Genomic DNA, 13,038 nt, shown 5'->3' with positions numbered 1-13,038 from the left:
GGGGAGGCTCTGCCCTCTCCTCCAAGCAGGGGTGTTGGTCCTGAGTTCAGGGGTGGGGCAGGGTGGGTGTCCGCTAGATCTGGCCCCGGAGGCTTCCAAAAGCTCCCTCGGGCGCCCCCTCCCTTTCCAGATGTTGAGAAGTGGGGAAGGATGGGGCTCGAGGGGCCTGGTGGGCAGTGGGACGGGGACTGGAGCCCAAGAGCCACAGGGGTTTCCGAGCAGAAGCAGGTGCTCGGCTTGAGCAGGGACTGCCGCTCGGCCCCGGGTGCTGGAGCAGTTTGGTGGGAGGTGCCCCCGGTCCCACAGGAGATGACCCTTGTGCTGTGGGCACTGCCACGCCTCCCCCACCCTCTTCTCCTTGACCCCGTGGAATCCAGTGTGGCGGAACCACAAGTGGTTCAAGTGACTCGGACTTTGAGGGGAAGGGAGCCTGGCATGGGTGGTGGTGGCCGCGGCAGGCACAGTGGTCACACATACAGGCTCTGTTGTCACTCCGACGTGGGTTTAAATCCCATCCCCCCCATCCCCCCTCGCTCGCTGCGTCTCACCTGTGGCGTTTCCGGAAGCAGAACCTGAGCGGAACCCTTGGGCAGTGGTCCCAGGGAGGAAGGGGGGGGGAGCAGGAGGAGGGAAGGAGGGAAGGGGGAGGCAGCGCTAGGATGCATCCTTTTTATCACCACCCCCTCCCTCTCTGGCCTGAGCCGGTCTCCCCGGAGTCCGTGGAATGAGTTTCCACCGCCCTGTCGGAGAGGAAAACATGGGAGTGTCCATCCATTAGCTCTGTCCCCCGATGGACAAGGCGCCTTCAGGGACGTGAACTCCCCTGAGATTGCAGGTGCACGTGTGTGAGCCCCGGGGGGGGGGGGGGGGGGGTTCCTGTGGGCGGCCCCTGCTGGAGCCGCACAGAAGGCTTCTGTGGCCCCGGATGGAGCTTAGCCGCTCAGCCCACAGGGGACCAGCTGGCTGTGGCCCAAGTGGCCGGAGTGAGAGAGGGGCCCTCAGGGGTCCCACACCCTGCATGACCTGGGGCAAGGGGCCCCTTCTCTGAGCCTCTGTGTCCTCATTTGGGGTCTGTGAGCGAAAGGAAGATGTTTGTTACATTTTTGAACACGGTGATGGGTCCGAAGCAAGGGTTCCAGGAAGGGTTCCATTTCTGTCTCTTTGGGAAGACCGCGCTTTGCGGTGGCTCAGAGATTCATTTGCTCAGGTGGAGGAGGCGGCTGGTAAGGTGACTGCCCATGACCTTCCTCCCGGTTGTAGAACCTGGGCTCCAGGCCGGGATACCTACCGTACCTAGTCAGTTCCTTCTGGAGCTGAGGCCCTGGCTCCCAGACCCCCGGGAAGGTTCTGGCTCACAGTTTGAATGGGAGGCAGCAGTGCCCTGCCCCCGGGGGGCCCCTCAGACGTGCCTCGCGCTGGAGTCTGTCCCAGGAGGACATGGGGCCTGGCGGTGGGCAGAGGGGATGAGCAGGCAGCTCAAGAGCAGGTGCCTGAAGGAGGCGTGGAGGGAGGGCAGATGCTGGCGTTTGAAGCTGGCAGATGGTCGTGGGCACTGGTCTGGGCCCCATCAGTGGGGAGGACGGGGCAGGGGGATGGGAGGGAGGGCGAGAGGAGACGGAAGGCAGGAAGGGAGGAAGGAAGAGTGGACTGGCAGAAAGTGGCCAAGAATGATGGAGGGAACAGGGCAGTGGGTGAGGTGGGCAGCCCTAATGCAGGGGGTTTGGGGGTGTCTGGGTGGTGGGGACAGGCTGGGCTGCAGGGGAGGGATGGGGTGGTGTGAGAGAGGGGAGGCCGTGGTTGAGGGTTCGTTAGGGAGTCCGGGGGCACAAGCCGGAGCAGCACCTAGCAGCCTCATGCTCCTTTTCCCAGTGTGTCTACCTGTCCCTCCCAGGCCACCCCCTCCCCCCTGCGGCAGGAGAGGTGTTGTCTGCAAACACTTAGCTTCTGTTGTGAGCGGTGATTGGACAAGGCGTGGATGTGTCTCTGCCGAGGCCTGTTGCCATGGCACCATGGTGGCCCTTGTCTCCCTACCCTCTGCCATCTCTGAGCAACGTGCCAGCCCCTCGGGGAGAGGTCACGCAGCGGGGAATGTGTCCAGCTGCCTCTTGCTCGTGCACGGGAGCTCGGGCTGGCATCTAAAGGTCACTGCGCCCGTCCCTCGGCCCGGAGGCGAGATCACACCCAGCCTGGGCTGAGGAGGGGCAGCCGCCACCGGCTCTGTTTACCGTTCTTTAAAGACTCCTCTGCTCATTTGGGGCTCATTTTGTTTTTCATAAGTTTAGTAAAAAGCAAAGACAAAACAGTAATGCCAGCCTCTCCATCGTCTCCACTTTCCAAGAGGGCTTCTTCATGGAGCCCGGTGACTCTCTCTTCTTGCCTACACCTCCTTCACGCTTCTCCAGTGGGAAGCTCTGCCTCAGGTCTGCCCTCAGCCTGCCACGCTGCACTTGCCTTTCACCCTCAGTTTGCCACCCCCCCACCCCCATCCCCTGAAGGGACTTCCAACTACCGTGTTTCCCCGAAAATAAGACATCCTCCAAAAATAAGACCTACTTACAGGTTTCCTTCTGAGTGAAATATAAGGCATCCCCCCCGAAAATAAGGCCCCCCCCTAGGCTAAACATGAGAGATTTGGTCCACTGATTCTGAAAGAAATGGAGTCACAAGAAATTCACCAGGAAATTCAGGAATATGATGATGTTCCAGAAGATGATGACATGATTGTCATTGAATAAATGAGTAAATTCTTGATACTGTAGGATTCACAGTTTGTCTGGTTTGTGTTGACAACTACCGTACTACCGTACGGTATACAGGTAGTAAATTTCCTTTATTTTCATTTAACAGTAAATGTGTACGGTATTCTTCTTCATGGAAAAATAAGACATCCCCTGAAAATAAGACCTAGCGCATTTTTGGGAGCAAAAATTAATATAAGACATTGTCTTATTTTCAGGGAAACAGGGTGGTCCCAAGGGGATTCCTCTCCACCTGCTCAAGATGGGAAGCGGTTGTAGGGGCCTCCCAAGGCACATGGGGTGCCAAGGCAAGGCCTGTGCTCTGGAGGACCTGGCCTGAGCATTCTCTTTCCTCCCCTCCCCGCCTCGTTCCCCCCCACCCCTCCTGGGCTGGCTGGTGTCCCACCCCCTCCCCTCGTTCAGATCCAAGGCTGTCAGAATCCTTCCTGAATCACGCTGGGCCTGCCAGGTCCGGGCCAACAGATGGCACTGGGCACGGGCGTGGGGGACCTGCTGGTTAGATGGCTGGTAGTGAGCAAGAGCGGAGGGGCGTGATGGCTGTCAGGAGCAGGGAGGCGTGCAGGTCTGCGCACGTGTGTCCCTGGAGGACGTGCTGCTGGGCCGCTGTGTCTGCACATGTGTGTGTGACTGTGTGTGGGTCCCCTGAGCGCACCCCTGTGCGCACTGCACTGTTGGGTGTTCCGGGTTGTTCTTTGCTCTGGGTGTGTGTGATGGGCACCCACCAGCCACTCTCCCAGGTACTCAAGGGCGTGCCTGGTCCATGGCGGGTGATACCTGACCCCAGCAGGCTCTCCTGGCCCCGGGAATCCCTGAGGCTCATGCCCTGTCCAGTTCTGCCCTCTCTCCAGGCTTCCTGTCCCTGTCTGTCTGTCTGTCTGTCTGTCTCTCTCTCTGCACTCAGGAAGCTGCTTCTCCCGCAGTGGGTGTGTGGGTGCCCACGGCCATTGGGGTGGGACCTGGGGAGGGACAACCAGGCCAGCCTCCAGCCCTATTTTTTGAGCACTGAGATAAGGGTGATGGGTGGGTAAGCCTGGGCTGAGGAGATGAGTCAGGGCCGGCTACAGGGGTGGGTGGAAGCTGGGCTGTATGTCAGCCGCTCCAGGAAACGTGCACCCCCACCCACTCACAGAAGCTTGGGTGCCCGTGCGGCAGTGGGAGGCCCCGCACCCCTCCGCTCTGCCCTGTGGCTGGCAGAGCTGTCGCTGAGGCTCTGGGCAGCCCACCAGGGGCCTGGGCCTCAGCATACTTCCTGCACCACAGTCACAGAAATGCCTGAGCTCTTCCTGTGCCAGGCCCCGGACCGCACGCTCCACATGTATGAGCTCATTGGCCCCTCAAAGCAATCCCATGAGGTGGGTTCTGAAAGCGTCCTCATCCTATGAGGAAGAGGAGGCTCAGAGAGGCTGGGTTACTTCTGTGAGGTCACACAGCTAGTAAGCGAGCCCAGGTCTGATTTATTTATTTATTTAATATATTTTATTGATTTTTTACAGAGAGGAAGGGAGAGAGATAGAGAGCTAGAAACGTCGATGAGAGAGGAACATCGACCAGTTGCCTCCTGCACACCCCCTACCGGGGATGTGCCTGCAACCAAGGTACATGCCCTTGACCGGAATCGAACCTGGGACCTTTCGGTCCGCAGACTGACGCTCCACCACTGAGCCAAACCGGCTTCGGCTGTTGACCGAGATTTTCACCAAACGCCGGGATCCTGCCTCCATTCGGGGCACTTTATTGTGCAGAGCCCTTTTGAGGGTGGGGGCAGTGACGGGGAGAGAAGGGGAGACCTTGAGTGGAAAAGGCCTTTCCTGTCTCAGTTCACTATGTCATTCCGAGTCAGCTCTTCTACGGGGCAGGGGTTGGTGGAGAGGACAGGATGCTGGGGCTCCAGAAGGACTCCTCTGGGCTTGGGGGCGGGGCAGACCCTGCGAGGACCCCCATCTTTCTCTGAGCTGCAGGCCTTTAACATTTTTTAAAATTTATTATTATTTTAAAATAGATTTTTATTGATTTCAGAGAGGAAGGAAGAGGGAGAGACTGAAACATCAATGAGGAGAGAGAATCATTAATCGGCTGCCTCCTGCATGCCCCCCACTGGGGATCAAGCCCGCAATCTGGGCATGTGCCCTGACTGGGAATCGAACTGTGATCTCCTGGTTCATAGGTGGACGCTCAACCACTGAGTCACACCGGCCCGGCTGAACTTCAGGCCTTTTTAAAAAGTGTCTGAGGGAGCCTTTCCTGTGTCACTGCTCCTCTGCCAGAGGTGTGATTCCCCCAGCCCGGCTGCCAGGGCTGGGGGAGGAATCTCAAGGTTCGTTCATTCCAGCCCAGGTTGGGGCTGGCTGCTCCTTATCTGGGCGTTGGCAGGGTCGCCCTGGCCCGGCCTGGTGCTAGCTCACATCTAGCCCTGCCCTCATTGGGGCCTGCTCTGCAGTAAGCTTCCCTATGGGAGTGGCAATATAGTTAAAAGCCGTGGCCTGGACTGAGTTTGCAACATCCCTTGACTGGGAATCAAACCTGAGACTCTTCAGGGCACCCTTCTCTCTCTAAGAAAACCGATGGACACTATATCCTTGGGTAAAGAAAAAAAAAAAAAAAAAAAAAAGCCAGGGTTCTGGGTTTTAATTCTGTTGCCACCACCTACCAGCCCTGAGACCTGAGTGGGTTTCTTAATGTGCCTGAGCTCCATGCCCTCCCCAGGAAGGACAAAGTTATGGGGTAAATGAAATAAGAAGCATGGCATACCTGGCTTATGGGAGATTCTCAACAGATGATCGCAGTTATTCTTCACAGATGGAACACCTGAAGCAGAGGGAGTGTAAGTGGTTTCCTCGCAACTACGTTGCAGACCCAGAGCTGCAACCCAGGTGTTCTGGCTCAAGTGGTTGTTACTTATCTCTTGCAACACAGAGAATCCCCCCCACCGTGCAGTCCCTTTTTGCTTGAAGGCGATGAGGCTGCCAATACCAGCCAGAAGACACCCCCTTTTCCTCCTTGCACTACACTGACCTGCCTGCAGAGGGCGCTGATGTCCACCTTCTGGTGGGGAAGAGGCTCTGCAATGCCAGGGAAGGGTTGGAGTGGCCCAGCCTGATGGAGGGAGAGTGAAGAGCTGGCTTCGGATCTCTTTTAGGAAGAATTCCCTTCAGCCAAAACCGGTTTGGCTCAGTGGATAGAGCATCTGCCTGCGGACTGAAGGGTCCCAGGTTTGATCCTGGTCAAGGGCATGTACCCTGGTTGCAGGCACATCCCCAGTAGGGGGTGTGCAGGAGGCAGCTGATGGATGTTTCTCTAGGTTTTTTTTTTAATAACCTTTACTATCTGATGGACAAAAGTGATACGTAATTATTATGTAAAATTAAAAAAAAATTACAGTACATTTTGTAGTTTCTTTAGTCCACAGCCACGCGTTGCTAGTAGCTGTCTTGGTGGGCTGGCATTACTGGACAGACCGGAGTGAATTGTGCAGCCCTGGGTGAGAGGCCTGCTCTTGCAGTTTTTTTCTGGAATTTGCACCATCGGGAATTCAGGCTGGCCCTCGAGACGTGAGCGTGGGAAGTGGCCGGCGCGCTGTCAGTCACAGTGCGGATGTTGGATGTCATTCATCTCAGGCCCAGGTGTGGATCCCCACCCCCCGTGGGCTGGCTGGCTCTATGTGCCACGGTGCCCTGCTTTCCTGGTGACCAGAGTGCCGTCTGCCCTTGTCCTCGGTTCTCACCAGGTTTGTAAAGGAAGCAGCGGGAGGTCAGCTGGAGCCCCCGGAGTTCATGCCGTGATGGGCAAGGTGATTCAGTGGCCGAGCTGTGAGGAGAGCCGAGCAGAGCCCCACCTGGTCAGCCCTGGTGCCAACTCCCGCCGCCCGGAGTCGGGGAGGGTCTAGGCTGAACGATGTGCCCGCCTCTCTAGGGGCATCTGTTTCCTGAGCTTCCGGTAACTGCTTCAGCCCCGCGCCCGGGAAGGGAATCTGTCTCATCTTTCAGCCCCATGGGTGGCTGTGAGGACAGAGCTGCCCACGGAGAGGAAGCCACACCACGTCTCCCTCCCCTCCTGCCCCCAGAGGCTGGCAGACACAGCGGAGGGGCCGCTGGCCGGGGCCCGGCTGCCTCGTCCCCTGTGACCCCAGCCGGCTCCCTCGGCTCTGTGTTCAGAGAGCTGGGCGGGGGCCGGGGAACTCTGGCTGGGACTTGCCCCTTCGGCTGGTACCTAGGAGCACCCATAGGCCTCCACCAGGGAGGCCAGGGCCTTGTGCCTGGGAGACTCAGAGTCGGCTGTGAGTAGTGGAAGGAGCAGCCTCGAGAGGGAAGGAGGCTCTGAGGAATGGAAGGAGCAGCCGCGGGAGGGAAGGAGCAGCCTGTCTGGCCAGGGGTTGGGAGGACTTGCCCACTTGGCCGCTGTTCTCTTCCAGCTGTTGAGCTGAGCTTTGCCTCCTCAGGGCCTCAGATCTCCATCTGTGAATGGGCACTGTGCCCATGGGCACTGCCATCTCTGTAGGCTGAAGAGTCAGCAGGGCAGTGTGACGGGCTGGCCGGCCCACTGCCGCCGATCACCGTGTGGAACCCCGGTTGAGAACCTGGGCCCTGGAGTTAGACCCAGCTGTGCCACCATCATGCCAGGTCGATTTTGTCAGGGTCCATACCCTCTCTGAGCCCCGGTGTCCCCGTTTGGTAAAATGGGGATGACTGTGGTACCGTCTCACAGGTGGTTGTGGGACTGAAATGAGCTAGGCCAGTGGTCGGCAAACTCATTAGTCAACAGAGCCAAATATCAACAGTACAGCGATTGACATTTCTTTTGAGAGTCGAAACCTGACTTCTGCACATGGGCCTTGAAGTTTCAATCGCACTGTACGTGCATGCCCGCACATGGTATTTTGGGGAAGAGCCACTCTCAAGGGGCCAAAGAGCCGCATGTGGCTCGAGAGCCACAGTTTGCCGACCACCGAACTGGGCTGTTAGGTGGGTGCTGGTCCCTAGTAAACCCACACACATCTCCACCCTGACCTCCCGCGTGCTGACTCAGCGAGGGCCGGGCGGAAGCTGGGCTGTGCTTGAGGGGAACAGGAGGGCAGGGGCTGGCGCACAGAGCTTCTCTTTTCTCATGATTCACAATCTCTCCCAGAGGGCACGCGGGCCCCTCACTGGCCACCCGCTCAGAAGAGGGGTCAGGGCAGGGGTGACAGGAAGCTGAGGGAGGCAGGGGAATCATCACAGATAATAATTATAACGGCTCCCATAGCGGGGTGGGAGCCCCGTGTGAAGGTCCATTTGTAATCTTGTGGGGTTCGTGGCAGCCACCCTATATCATACAGGAGGAAACTGAGGCCTGCAGAAGTTACATAACCTGCTGGCGGGCATGGGCCTCCAAAACCTGAGTGCTGAGGAGAGGGGAGAGGGGGAGGCGCAAGGATGGCTCTTGCCTCCCTCCAGAACATACGGAAAACAGATTGAAATCCATCTGTGGCCAAAACCGGTTTGGCTCCGTGGATAGAGCGTCGGCCTGCGGACTGAAGGGTCCCAGGTTCGATTCCGGTCAAGGGCATGTACTTTGGTTGCGGGCACATCCCCAGTAGGGGGTGTGCTGGAGGCATCTGATTGATGTTTCTCTCTCATCAATGTTTCTAACTCTCTATCCCTCTCCCTTCCTCTGTAAAAAAAAAAATCAATATAATATATTAAGAAAAAGAAGAAAAAGAAATCCATCTGCTGCCCTCCTCCTCCCTCTCCAGCCCCTCCCGCTGGGGAGCCAGGAGGGCACGGGCTCTCCTGGCCTCTCCACGGTCCCCAGATCTCAGTGGCCTCCAGGAGGTGCAAGGTGCTGGGCGGTCTGTGCTCTCTCTCCTGGGGCTTAGCAACCCCCAGTAAGAGCGGGGAGCACGCTGGGAGTGAGTCCTGGTGGGCCTGCTGAGGTCTCCTGCCCACTCCTGAGCCAGGCTCTGTGGCCAGGAGGGTGGATGTCCTGGGTGGCCAGGCCTGGCCAGGTGCTCCGCTGGGTGCTCTGCTCAGAGAGAGGCCAGGCTGCTGCCCGTGCCCCCTGGAGGTGTCAAGGAAATAGAAATGTCCGTGCCATTTGTCCACAACCTGGGGGTCGCCCTCTGGCACCACAGCAAGGATCTGACTCCCCAAGTAGCAGCGGGCCCCACACAGGAAGCTGCGGGGGGAGTGGGCCAGGGAGAGAGGCCACTGGTGGCAGCCACAGCAGCGTTGTTTCCCTTTCTCTCTGCTTGGGGGCGGGGCAGGGGCCTGGCACCCTTCTATGTCCCCCTACCCTGGTCCGGTCCAGGTATGTGCCACGCCCCTCTGCGGGCTGTTCAGTGAGCGCTGCTGTGTGCCCGGCATGCTCAGCGCTGGAGCACGAGGAGGCGAGGGCCCGCCTTCAGTTCCAGCTGGAGAGAGCACTGCGCACAGGTGCCCCCTCCCACCCTGTTGCGTGAAGGGTGGCACTGCTGGCTCCTGTCTGGACCCGCGAGGGGGTCTGGGAAGTGCAGATCTGTGCCTGCGTATGGTACCCGTGAATGTACGTTGCAGGCATGTGTGCAACCTGAGCGTGTGCCTGGGTTGCACATGTATGTTGATGCGTGTGTGAGCATCACACGTGATGCACGCGTGTGTATCTCCATCCGTGTGTGAGCCTGTGTCTGATGGGGAGTTATATGTATATAAGATATATGTACACATGTCCAGGTGTCTGTTAATGAACTCGACTGTGAGCGTGCATGTCCAATGACATATGTGAGCACACATGTACCTATACGTACAGGTGGATCATGCGCACATATGTGCACAGGGATCATTACATATGTGAAGCTGGCTTTCCTGGTGTGCGCGAAGCCATGGTGGAGCAGGAAGGCAAAGGTCGCATCTCGGACGGTGGGCATGAGGGGCCCCAGTCTGCAGGGGTCCCCCAGTGTCCCAGCCAGGTCTTCCTCCCGGCCAGGCCCCATGCAGGAATCCTCGGCCCTCCTCAGGGTTCTGGGAAGCCAGGGCTGCTTGGGGCTGAGCTGCCGGCTCGGGCTGTGGTGTAATCTGCCCGCCGAGCCCCTTCCGGAGCTGCGGGTTCCTCTGGGCGTGGGGAAGCTGCCCTCTTCAACCTCCCCTGCTTGTCTCAGTGCCTCCCAGAACCCAGGACACACCTCCTGGCCCCGGGGCCTCACCCACAGGAAGTACAGGTTGTGGGGGGTGGCCGTGGGGGAGGTGTCACGCTGGGCGCCCCGCCCTGCGCTGGTGGCCCGTTGACCTGCTGCACTGAGGCACGGAGGCCCCCTCGCCGACAGCCCCGGAACATCGCTTGGCCCTGGGGGCCCGGCGGCCACCACCATGTTTGGCAGGAAGCGCAGCGTGTCCTTTGGGGGCTTCGGATGGTGGGTGACGAGTCGGGGGCGGTGGAAGGGATGGGGGTGAATAGCTGTGCCGTCTTGTTGAGCACTGTGGGTGCTTGTGGGTACAGGGACCTCAGGTTATGCCTGAACCCTGGGTGTGGGGGGTACTTTTAGATGCCAGCGGATGGAGCTGGAGGGTCCTGGTGGTGGCATCAGACACTGTAAGTTTTCCTCATCGTCTGTTGGGTCTAATCTTCTAGGGAAGTTGGAAGGTTGGAGCTGGAGCCAGTATATGTGACTGGTGACTGGTTGTGTGTGTGTGTGTGTTGTGTGTGTGATGTTCCCATTTCTGTGTGTGGCCTGCACCTCTGATGATTGTGCATGTGTGTGTGCGTGCCTGAGATTGTGCATGAAGTGTGCCTGTTGAGTGTGAGGTGTATGCCTGGCTGGGAGGGTGTGTCTGTGCGTGAGCCCACGTGCACGCCCTCTGTTTCCGAGCAGGTGCCAGTCTGTGCCTGTGTGTGTGCTTGTCTGTGCGTGTGTGTAACGTTCCTGTCTGTGTCTCCTTTGTGACTCGGTGGCAGAAGGAGTCTGTGGCCTGCTGACCGTGGGGCTGCCTCCTCTCTGCAGGGGGTGAGCTGTGAGAGGAGGGGGCAGGCCTGCATCTCCGGGTCCCTCCCCTCCGTCCCTCCGCCTGGACAGCCAGTCCTAGCTCTGTCCCAGGGTGAGCAGCTGCGTCTGTGCTGGGCCTGTGGCCCGGTGCCCTGGGCCACCTCTTGCCTCTCAGTTACTGTCTGGACAAGGAACAGGCTTTTTCCTCCGCGGGGGCCAGAACGTGGGGAGATGGAGGTCAGAGGTTTGTCTGGTCAGCAGCTGGGGAGCGAGCGGGATCCTAGTGGTTTTCATTATCGGTTTCCTTTCAGCTTCTGGGCCTGGGGCGTTGGCACAGCCGGGGTCCCGCTCATGTAGGGAGGGTGGCCGGGGTGTCCTGGTGTAGAAGCTGGTGGGGTAATGGGGGCCCAAGAAGCGAGGGGGCCCGGAAAGGAGGCCTGGGGGCTGGGAACAGAAGGGCTTTGTTCCTCGGGCCGGTTCCTTGATCCCATATGCATGCAGCTCTCATTTCCCCTTTCTCCGCTCTGAGGGCACTTCGCCTCCCATCCTGCGGCAGGAAGGCCTACGGCTGCTCTGTGCTTGGCAGATGAGGACGGAGGAGACGGAGTGGCCCCGTGTGGCCTGGTGCCTGCTCATGGTCCTTCCTGACACTCACACCAAGGGCTCCTATCCTGAGGCGGGGGTGCATGCTCAGATCCCTCGTCTGCTTCCTGGTCAGGGACAGTGTGCGAGGCTGGGCTGGGCTGGGATCCTTGTAGGGCTGGACCCTGGCGGTGACACGGTGTCCCCTGAGGCCCACCCTTCTGTGGGGGCGTGGAGCAGAGAGAGGGACTGCTTGGCACCGTGTAAGCGCTCAGGAGACGCTTATGGAATGGCTACGTCAGGCGTTTTGTGCTGTTGAGCTTGAGAGAATGGCAGGGCTTCCTGGTAGGCTTGGAGGTTTGAGGATGGCTGTCAGCCGGGAGGGGATATTCATTGGTTGGGGACTAGTTTACAGCTCTGTGGAGCCTGGTCTATCGCAGACCGCAGACAGTGAGCAGAATCTCGGGGGTGGTCACTTTATTTATTTATTTATTTATTAATTAATATATTTTATTGATTTTGTACAGAGAGGAAGGGAGAGAGATAGAGAACTAGAAACATCGATGAGAGAGAGAGTCATCGATCAGCTGCCTCTTGCACACCCCCAACTGGGGATATGCCCGCAACCAAGGTACATGCCCTTGACCGGGATCGAACCCGGGACCTTTCCGTCCCCAAGCCGACGCTCTATCCACTGAGCCAAACCGGTCTCGGCGGGGGTGGTCACTTTAAAAGCCCCTTTGGCCCTAACTGGTTTGGCTCAGTGGATAGAACCTGTGACCTGAAGGGTACCAGGTTTGATTCCGGTCAAGGGCATGTACCTTGGTTGCGGGCACATCCCCAGTAGGGAGTGTGCAGGAGGCAGCTGATCAATGTTTTTCTCTCATCCATGCTTCTAACTCTCTATCCTTCTCCCTTCCTCTCTGTAAAAAAAAAAATCAATAATAAAAAAAAGCCCCTTTGAATGCCAGAGGTAGGCCAGGCGGTGGGAGTGAATGGGATGAGGAGAAGGTCCCGGGAGAACCTGGGGACTTTGGCTTCCGGGAAGGGAAAGGTCCAGTGTCACAGCCACTGCCCTGTCTGCTGTCTCAGCGCTGCCAAGGCCGTAGGCCCCGCCCTCCGGGGCCCGCCCCAGCGTGGGAACCCTGTGTGGGTCAGGCTGCTGGGAGGTGTGGATGTGGGCAGGACGGGGTGCTGAGGCCCAGAGCGCGGGCGGGTGGTTGGGCTGAGCGGGTGCAGGTTTAGTGCTGACTCCACCCTGACTCGGGGAGGAACTCAGAGGGGACACTTCCCTCCTCTGGGTCTCAGTTTCTCCATGTGTAAGTGGGGCTTTCTGCCTTGCCCACAGCACAGCTTGTTGGAAGAAGTAAGAGAGACTCCCTGAGAAATTGTAGAATGTAAGGGCTTATCGTTTGGGGTTACAATTGGGCTGCTCTCGGTTACAAATATGACCGCAGAATTTGGGGATCTGACTCCTCCGGGGTCCAACCTACCTTCCAATGGCGGGTTGAATGGGAGAGGAGGAGGGCCAGCGTCCCAGAGGGGGTTGGGGGCCAATGAGACCCGGGGGACCCGTTGTGAAAAATACATTTTATTGATTTTTTACAGAGAGGAAGGGAGAGGGATAGAGAGCTAGAAACATCGATGATGAGAGAAACATCGACCAGCTGCCTCCTGCACACCCCCTACTGGGGATGTGCTCGCAACCAAGGTACATGCCCTTGACAGGAATCGAACCTGGGACCCTTCAGTCTGCAGGCTAACGCT

The 13,038-nt window shown here is 58.4% G+C and overlaps 1 protein-coding gene across 5 annotated transcripts in view; it reads left to right on the top strand.

Annotated features, from left to right (window-relative positions):
* Nucleotides 1-13,038, top strand: part of RAP1GAP2 (RAP1 GTPase activating protein 2) — a 211,038-nt gene that overhangs the window by 21,454 nt on the left and 176,546 nt on the right. Inside the window, exon 1 of one of the 5 annotated variants that reach the window (XM_036408407.2) lies at nt 9,991-10,119. The exons of the other annotated variants lie outside the window; for them this stretch is intronic. Coding sequence (XP_036264300.1) covers nt 10,076-10,119 — 44 coding nt within the window. The 5' untranslated portion in view covers nt 9,991-10,075. Of the gene's footprint in view, nt 1-9,990; nt 10,120-13,038 lie in introns of those variants that run through there. 5 annotated transcript variants of the gene reach the window in all.

This window comes from Pipistrellus kuhlii, unplaced genomic scaffold, assembly GCF_014108245.1.
Source record: "Pipistrellus kuhlii isolate mPipKuh1 unplaced genomic scaffold, mPipKuh1.p scaffold_m20_p_39, whole genome shotgun sequence".
Lineage (NCBI taxonomy): Eukaryota > Metazoa > Chordata > Mammalia > Chiroptera > Vespertilionidae > Pipistrellus > Pipistrellus kuhlii.
Note: the sequence above shows the minus strand (reverse complement) of the source record. Positions and strands in the feature narration are given on the sequence as shown.